Source organism: Miscanthus floridulus, unplaced genomic scaffold, assembly GCF_019320115.1.
Source record: "Miscanthus floridulus cultivar M001 unplaced genomic scaffold, ASM1932011v1 os_2659_1, whole genome shotgun sequence".
Lineage (NCBI taxonomy): Eukaryota > Viridiplantae > Streptophyta > Magnoliopsida > Poales > Poaceae > Miscanthus > Miscanthus floridulus.
In genome coordinates, this window is record NW_027098438.1 from 1 (window position 1) to 9626 (window position 9626).

Below are 9626 nucleotides of genomic sequence, written 5' to 3' on the forward strand. Positions count from 1 at the left end.
TTGTTTGTTAAAACATAAAAGAAATCCACCAGGTCAAGGAATAGGTACTTTGAATTTGATTTCGAAAGTAGTTCAAGGTTGACTGTAATTAGTCAAGAATGCAGCAGGATAGCCCAATCATTAACAAAGTAGATCCCAACAGAAAGCAAAAAACTAATACATTAGTTGATTTGGTGCCGCTATATTGGATCTGTTAGTTTTGACTTTTGAACCATGCAAATTGATTTCAAAATCGCAGGCTCCTAAGAAATGTAGATTATTTCTATACTTAGTAGCCCATAACCGGTGTTGGAAAACCGGTCGTCTTGCTTGACAGGGTTTACCACATCCAGATCGCTGCTCACTATATTATGTCTCTTGTGTCTTTGAGCAGGAAACCTGGTCAATCTTGTTTAACATGTTGGTCTCCTTGATCTATCACCCCAACTCAACCATCCACAATGCACTTCTTTGAGTGGTGGTCCAGAACCATAACTTTGGTGGCAGGGTCATTGCAGACTGGAGTAAACTCCTTGATCACATTGGGTGCTTGACAATCTGGAAGCAACGAAATGATAGTGTCTTCAACGGGAGTTTGCCCAACACAAAGGGTTTTGCAGATCATTAGCAATGAGCACAATTGTGGTTCATGGCTGGGGCCAAAGGTCTGGCATGGCGGACTATGGGTGAAAACTAGCTGGTCTAAGTTTGGCTGTTGGGTGTGTGTGTGTGCGCGCGCAGCTCTCATGAGTACTCGAGGGGGCAAGACAAAAGAGAGCATTAGGCATGCATTGAGAAATATGATCAAGTTTGCACCATAGTTGAGCATATTACAAGCTTCTCCATCTGTCCATCAATGCATGGCGTATTTTAGTATTAGAAGGTTTTCAAACATCAAATTATCCTACAATATATTGTCTTTGAATGCAATCTATTGATGGAACTTTGAGCACTAAGCACTAAACAGTAACCACCCTAGCTAACTGTAAATCAAAACTTGCAACGTTTTCATCAGATAAAAATACGCCTAACATTGATGGACCAAGGGAGCACAAATCTGCAACAAACTACAATAATCGCTTAGCTGGAACACAGGGTAGCCTGATCTGGATGGACATAGTGAATTGCCTTGTAATGAATAGGTTAAAAGGCAAGCAGAAACAACATACAAAATTTTCAGACATTTCAAATCAGCTCCCAGATACTTTCAACTAGAAGCAGGTAGTCAAGTTTTATATCAATTATCAAATTGATGCACATTACAGCTCAGGTAAGCTAACATTTCTAGCAATAATCACCGAGGTCGGCTTAGAAACAACAACACAGCTCATCATCGATAAGATAGTTCACTTATACAAAGCAAGGAGCATTATGCTTTCTAGCATAGGCTTCTTGCAACGACAGCTAACAAAATGAATCCAAATTAAGCCAAATATTTTTAGCGACTTTTGAATTACTGTTTATTATTTTTTTCCTCGAACATGAAGGGCGTACCAGTGCAGAGAGCTCCCGCTCTGTGCGGGGTCTAGGGAAGGGTGTCAGTAGCAAGCCTTACCCTCGCCTATGCAATGCGAGGAGACCGCGACTCGAACCCAGGACCTTCTGGTCACTGGCGTAAGACTCTACCGCTTGCACCAGGCCCGCCCTTCATTTTTTTTTTCTCAAACATGACTGTTTATTAATTTTAATGGGGCAGAAGCAGAATTGAGTTGCCAGAGGACTTAACAGAGTCTGTTTTTCCCAAGGGGATAGAAAATAGCAGGCAAGATGGAACATAATACATCGGCTTTGAAGAGAGGGCAGGTTAAATGGAATTCGCATTAGATAGCTGCTCAACTAGAAATAACTGAACAATGGCTAGAAGCAGGTTTGCAAGCCCGGATAGGAAAAATAGAAAACACGAGTTCTACATATGAGGAGAATTTAACTTTTCTTATACAACTCTGTTAACCTTTCAATTGATATTAACCAAAGGCATTGAAGTAGCCAGTAGCTGTGATTTATTGTTGGGGTGTAATCTAAGCATGAAACAATCATCTCATTGGTTGCTTTTCTCTGAATCTTGATCAGTCATCAGCCTTAAGCCCTTAACCAATGTCAGTATCAGTGAAGACTTCAATAGTGGTAGCATTTCCTTTGAAGTACTGGCCTATGTAGCTAGTTTCATATCAAAACCTTCTAGGCTCCTAAATCCCTATGAAGAAGTGTTTGATTAATAATGGACATAATTGTAAAATCAAGAAGTGCACTTAACCAACTACCAAATTAATGAAAAAGAAGACAAAAATGATGGTTGATGAAAACGAAAGGAAGAAATAAGAAACCTAACATTTCATACATATGTCTGCTTTCTTTCAGAATCCAACAGGATGTCACTGGGATGGATACTTCATCTCATTACAGTACTTCAACATGTATCCTGTGCAAGTCCAGTTTTAAAGACTAAAAAAATACTAGAACCTGATCTATCATTGAGCCAGAATAGGAAAATCAGAATCGTTATGGAAACCACGCATGCATCATCCCATCCATATTAGATGTGTACAAGTCATAGTCAAATTAGATTGGGTTTTTGTTGGAAGACCAAGAATTATTAGTATCTAAAGGAAGTATAAGAGTTTTTTTAATAATAATAAGGAAAAGAAGTATAAGAGTTAGAATGGATTTGCTAGTCTGTGATGTGTAGTTAGCAGGAGCCTAGAAACTATGATGGCATAATGAGGGGTTCCGCATAGGGATCAATCAACTAAAGGGCTTCACTATAAAATTGGTATCATCATAGCCTCTTCTCGACAGGAGAAGCCCAAAGATCAGAGGGTGATCTGACCTTGTCTCACTATGGTCATCTGGTACCGTAATTAATCCTGAACTGACAGCTGAGTGTTAAGACTCGGACCACACAGGCACAACATATGGAGATACACAGATCATTAAGGCAAAAGGAAAGGGAGCTACCATCCACTGTCTGTGTTCAGCTCTAGTTTGCAATATTGGGGAATGGGGATAATGTAGAGCAGGAAACAGTACATTTTACATTAATTTAGCAGGGCTCGGAGTCACTAATCTTCCTACTGGTCCATTCATATCACACAATTTATATCCATATATGGTCCACGAACATGAAGACCCATACGCCAAATTTCCTTGTTCAATTCCATTAAGGATGGTGGTTAGCAGGGGAAAAAAACAGGTACCACAGGGACGCAAGCACGGGTTGCTGGGATACAATTTTTAGCATGCTGTACAGATTACAGATGCATCTAACACAACTATATTAGCTACTGGCATACTTCACACACAACTGCGCTGTCAGTTCAATTTTAAAGCACTATACTGCACCCACAGATCCATCAATAGCACTCCCATGCCACTGTCAGTACTATAACTAGGTCTACAGGCTCATCGATCAGGTCGCAAATTCAAAACCCAGCTATGCATTACATCATAGTATCATAAATAGCGAGCGTATTGTCTTATGCTGCCACCACAGTAGAGATCCTCAAAATTTTCTGACGCTAATCGATCTAGCACACTAGCCAATACAACTAAACACAAACAAATGGAGGTACCGCTTCTATAATAAAAACCTCGTTACCGGTCGCGTTGTGTGGTGCTGTGCTTTGCAGGTGCTCGCAGATACCTTCGCGGGGTTCGGTTTTGTTCTTGGCACAATCGGAAGCGCCTGCGCCTATTTCCTTAGCTGCTCTGAAATAGCCCCGCCCCGGCACGCCGGTTTCCTTGGACAACCTGAACTAGCCGCCCCCAGCCACAACACCTTCTTCACACTCTTCAAATCACAGACAGAAATTGACGCACCTTTTGGTGGATGTCGAATCGCGTCCAATGTTCGCCGCACGGTAATGGCTGGCCTGATTGGGGCCGAGAAGATTAGACCGCGGCTGCCGGGCTGCCGGCTGGGGTTTGCCGTTGCCCCATGGCCTGCGCCTCCGCAACGAGATGGGGGAAAGATGAGGCGAGAACGCGGTTATGTGGAATGCAAATCGTTCCGCCGAGTCGCTGACGGACAGGGCCCGCACGGTAACGCGACGGTTGGGGCTAAAACGTGACCATCGGTATCTGGCAAGTGGCAAACGTCCATATTGAACTCTCCGTCCAAATTATAGATCGTTTTTAGATTTTTTTATAGGTAATTATGCACCTATATATACACTATCTCTGTATACATGAAAAGCCAAAATGATCTATAATTAAAACCGAAATAATATATATCTTAAAAAGCACCATTGTACATATCCAGAACTAATTTCAGCCTCTTCGGACGAAACCTAAGGTCAAGGTATATTTGTATTTTGGCCCCTACCCGCAGGCCACATGTGGTAGTTGTGACATCAACGATTACATCAGAAACAAAATTGATCAACCAAATGAACGCATGTTACACTTGTAGAATTTGACGATATACAAAACAAGGCAGACAGATTTGAGGTGCACAGGCCACAGAGCTTGACTTAGCACGAATTCATGGACCAAATCAAGCAGTCTGCCAGTCATTAAAAATCCTTGCGGCCGAGCACATAACAGAAAACACAACGAATGATTCAGCCCTAAGGTCATGGAAGCTAAGGATGAATTCCATTCATGGTGGGCTGATCACACGAAGGCCTTTTTTTGTTGGAAAATAGGATGATTACATGATTCTCACACTACATTACTACCAAACTGATTTAGCCACCGCCAGTCCGCCACCAATATGATTTCTGTATCACAGGTCAGTTCGGTCCATAGGATTGTAGCTATGGGAGCCCCATTACACTATCAATTGTACCAACCTGCACAGAGTCCCGGTCTTCAGACACAATGCGATACAATGCCCTCTGAACTCCCCATGTAGAAAATCAGTATCCCAACAAGAATAAGAACATGTGTAACTCACAATGGCTTCCACGAGAGGTGAAGTTAGGGGATGCTCCACAAGGAGACCACCAGCAACATAGAAGACATTGCCCTCCTCAATCTAAAACGTACAAAAGTGAAAATTCTATTTGATGAGACTCATGGCAGAGAGAATAGAAAAAAAATACCAAAATGCTTTACAGCATAAATCTGTGCGCCAGTGAGATTCCATCACATTGTGACTCAACAATGACAAAGCAGATTAACTGTTGCAGAGCACAGAAAGACAGAATCATAGTCACATAAAACGGGTTCACCACCTTCGACCCTCGACCCGGGTTTGTCGACCCCGACCCGGATTCATGGGTTCATTTTCGACCCGAAGTGTAAAAATCTCTCGCGAGTAGTGTACCACGTATCACGACCCCATACCACGACATCGACCCAGAAACTTTGTGACTGGACAGAATAGTGGGTTAACTGTTGCAGAGTGCAGACTTACCAAACTCTCCACAACTTCATCAGGAATTTTATGGAAATAAACCTGATCACCAACATTTACAGTGGAAATGTTAGCAGGAAAAAGAACTGTGCATCACAGTACAGAACTAAAAAAACTAATTCTATTGTACCAAATATTAGCTATAGCTCAGAACCAAGGGTAATATAATGTCAAAACCATTTATCTCGTGAGGGTCTAGAGGATTAAACTGCCTCCGTCTCAAAATGAATGTCACTCTAGTTTTGTCAGAAGTCAAACTATCCTATGTTTGACTAAGGCCCTGTTTAGATCCAAAAAATTTTGGATTTTGACTACTGTAGCACTTTCGTTTGTATTTGGCAATTAGTGTCTAATTATGGACTAATTAGGTTCAAAAGTTTCGTCTCGCGATTTCTCACCCAACTGTGCAATTAGTTTTTTTTTTCGTCTACATTTAGTACTCCATGCATGTGCCGCAAGATTCGATGTGACGGGTACTGCGCAAAATTTTTTGGAATCTAAACAGACCCTAAGTTTACACTTTATTATAGAGAAAAGTATCAACATTTATGACACCAAATATGTATTACTGTAAAAATATACTTCATGCCAACTCAAATGGTGCTAATTTGATATCATAGACATTGGTCCTAGTTTTATAAATTTGGTCAAGCTTATGATGTTTGACTTAGGACAAAGCTAGAATGACATTCTTTTGGGGACAGAGGTAGTATGAACAAAACCAAATACAGCAGATTGTGTTTCTAAATACAAGGTTAGACATCTTAGTTTTAAAACTTTGATTTTGGTCTTTTTATCCCTCAATTTGTGAAAGAGCAAACAGCATTTAAACGTTCTTACAGAAATCATGTTCAGCCATCAACCTTATTACAGAGCAAAGGGGCCAACAAGCTCAAGGCTCTTGCGTTCAAAAAAAAAAGGATCAAGGCTCAAAGTAGGTTAGCCCATCAAGGCATCAACTTTTAAGAAGTATTAGAGTAACCTTTTACTACTTTACAAATTTCAAACTTTATTTGAAACAAAAGCTGAGGATAAGTTTGATTTAGGCAGAAAGCTGACAAGACACTGCACAAAATGACAAAATCATATTAAACAAGTAACTAAAACCTACGCCAAGATTGGTGGGAAAAGTTGAGGTTTTCAGTAAATGTAATACCTAAGCATAAGTATGATATGGTACCGATTACTAAAATAAAATACCAGGGAAACTTAGATAGTACTTCTGCTTTATCCCATCCTTCCCTTCTAGCTCCAGTCTTCACATTTGTAATAAGCACAGATCCAATTGTCGCAGCATGGCTTTCAGAGTACCCTGACAGAAAAATGTGTTCATTAAGCACCACAGGGCAAGGACAGATCAAATAAAGCACATTATTAAATAACTCGAGTTCTACAAAATAACACAGACCTTTGATGAATTTCCGTGCCTCTTCTGGAGTGCTAGGTTTTTCTCTAATCACTCCATCATGAATCACAACCTCCGTAAAGCATAATGTGAGAAGAAGAGTTAACAAAATCAAATAAGCACTAATGTATTAAACAGTAATAACATGTGCAAGCATGTGGGCATGTGGCAAAACTATTGATATTCTCAGCTTGAAACTTGTTGACAATCAAATTTACTAATTTCTATAGTCGTATTGGGCCTAAAAACCACTAGTTTCATAGTTTGTCCAGTACAGTCTGAGCAAAACTTTGGTTTCGATAAGTTAACAAATGCTAGCCATAACCTATATGAATGTAGGGAAAGCGCTAACACGAGAGTTATTATTCTTGGCTATAATGTGATGCCTTAATAAACAGCAAAGTTAACATATTGGGATATGAACATGGTCCAGGTAGCTCCTTGATTAGTTTAATAGAGAGCCAGTAACAATGTGGTGTCATCAATTCTTGTGCTGCACATGCGCCCTACACCTCCCTTACAAAGCATTGGCCACTGTCACCTATCACTTTTGCTGCTCCATTGGAGTCGACCTCCTCCACAAGTGAGCTTCGGCACGATTCCTCCTTCCTTAAGTATCCCTAGCAGTCCTCGATGCCTTTCCTTTGCTCAATTGCAGAGCTCCATGGCCGTGGAAGGTTCGCGACAAGAAATCAGCGCTGTTTTCTTTGTTTCTCACCGTGCAGCCATACCTCCACCTTCTTTGATGCCAGGGCGAGCGTTGCCAGTTGCCACATCCCAATGAACCTCTCTGCCGCCTCAGGCAGACTTGAGCATGCCCGGAGCAGGATTTGCCCATCTCCCATGGGCCACCATCACTTCTTGGCTTCCCGCATGCAGCTCCAGTGATCCCAAGATCCTATGTGTGTCACTGTGCCGTTTGGACTCATGTGTGCAGCCCAATTCCAACCTAAACGTGCGATCAACCACAAGCATCGGGCGCTGCGCTGCGCTGCTCTATGTTCGTCAACCCACCAAAAATGTGCAGCAGTGATCTTTATTTAGAAAAAAAAAAAACTTCACTCTCTGGAAACCATATTTTATTGAGGTAGTGCCACCAGAAAACATCCACTGAGCCAGTGTGTCTCCCAGCAAACATTCGTTTTCACGATGTCCACCAGCCACTAGGCATTGTTTTGCATGTCTAGTAGCAAATTTTGCCTAAACATATTTGATGGTTGATATTACTATCCTTTTAGCTTCACAGACATCCTAACTAAACTAAAAAAGTGGCTAAGTAAATATCGATTCAAGAGTCTAGCACACAAGCATCTTTCCAGAAGCAGCTGAACCTAAAAAAAATTGCTCAGGCACTAGCTCTGTAAATACTATGGTAGCATGTTCACGGTTTCATGTTGCTCAAATGCAGCAAGAATGATGGTTTCGGGCCGCATCCATACATTTTGATTGTAGATAAGTACACAGCTCATGAAAGATTATCAAGCAAAGCATGCCAGAAGAAATGAAAGCAGCATACTTGGTCAGCAGTTATCATCAGAGTAGTCTCTTGAGAATCAACAATCTCTTTCATCATCCCATTCTTCTGCATCTTCTCCAGTATAGCATCTGCCAACAACATTGACAAAATAGACTAAGTAAACCAGTTAATCCAATTGCAACTGATTTAAATCAACCATTATCTGCACTCTGACATAACTAATAAAGGGCAAATGTTAGTAAGAACTAATGACAGCTAAATAACAAATTCTAACAGTAAAGACCCTTGTTACTTTGACAATGGGATTTATCCATGTGCTAGGTCTAGGTGCCTAAATATTGACCAACCGTAAATAGAAAACACTAGTAAACCCTAAACATATAATTGCTGGCTTGCTGCGCCAGCTCCACTCCCACAGTCCCATCCCCTAAACCCCCTAAATATCATTTTCTCTTTAATCATGAAAAGCAACCACCAAAAAAAAAGGGGGCAGCATAATCCAGTTCTTGAACAAAGAAAAGAAAGAATTACTTTCGCATGAGCCAAGGCGACCACCAGTTCCTCTGGGTTCTCCTTTCTGATCGCTTTCTCATCGATATCCACACTCTAAAGCCCCGGGGAAAAAAATTAAAATGAATGAACTGAAAGGTGCGGGAGAAGAAATTACTGAAGCAAACAACACAAACAATAGAGCACAAAAAACCAACAAGAAGAGTGAACTTGTATCCCATCTCGGACAGAATCTGGCGGCGCGACGCCGACGAGGAGCCCAGGATTAGCTGCGTCATTCCAGCGCCAGTGTAAGCACAGGTTAGAGAGGAAATACTGACAATAGAGCAAAACGGTGAGATTTTGCTGCGCATGCGTGCCCGCGCTCGTACCCTGAGAGCCGAAGAGGCAGCCATGGTCCAGTCCTCCCTCGCCTCGCCGCCGTCTCCAAGATGCCAGGACAGAAGAGCAGCGGACTGCGGAAGCCGGAAGGAGAGGGGAGGGGACTCAGTGGTGCCGTACTGCCGTGGACCGTAGGATTGACTTGTGGCGAGACCTCGGCAGACCGCAGAGGCGGAGGCGGAGGCGGAGGCGAGCTAGCAAATGCTGCTTCTGGGCTGGGCTTCTAGGCTTGGTCTGTGGACTGTATTTTGTTTTTGTTTGTCCCCCGTGGCCCCGTCCGTAGACATGTATTGGGCTGCTCCCAAGCTAAAGACACGGACGCGGGCCTCATGCCTTCCTGTTCCGCTCCACTTTACACGCGACGATTTCCTCAAAAAATAAAAAAATAAAAACACGCAGTGGGAATTAGGGCTGCTTTAGCTAGGCAAAGAAGAGGTCTCTTCCCCATCTACAACAGCAGGACAGCGACTCCGGACGATTCACGTTTCCGGTGTCAAATCCCTCCCCGGCTGCGGCCG

General features: G+C 42.2%; 1 protein-coding gene across 5 annotated transcripts; it reads right to left on the reverse strand.

The window, feature by feature from the left end:
- Window positions 1-4381: 4381 nt before the first annotated feature.
- Window positions 4382-9341, reverse strand: LOC136535304 (uncharacterized). 5 transcript variants are annotated; one of them, XR_010778973.1, is made up of 9 exons: window positions 9099-9341; window positions 8925-8996; window positions 8748-8823; window positions 8257-8348; window positions 6744-6813; window positions 6536-6647; window positions 5336-5377; window positions 4874-4954; window positions 4382-4769 (listed from the first exon to the last, which is right to left on the reverse strand). XR_010778973.1 is itself a non-coding variant. In XM_066527599.1 (9 exons), exons 1-9 carry the CDS (start codon window positions 9120-9122, stop codon window positions 4734-4736), a joined length of 585 nt encoding a protein of 194 aa, XP_066383696.1. In that variant the 5' UTR covers window positions 9123-9340; the 3' UTR covers window positions 4382-4733. The 5 variants fall into 5 exon arrangements, 3 of the variants coding, with proteins under 3 accessions (XP_066383696.1, XP_066383697.1, XP_066383698.1); XM_066527599.1 differs by having other exon boundaries at window positions 6556-6647; window positions 9099-9340; XM_066527600.1 differs by lacking the exon at window positions 5336-5377 and having other exon boundaries at window positions 6556-6647.
- Window positions 9342-9626: the final 285 nt, after the last annotated feature.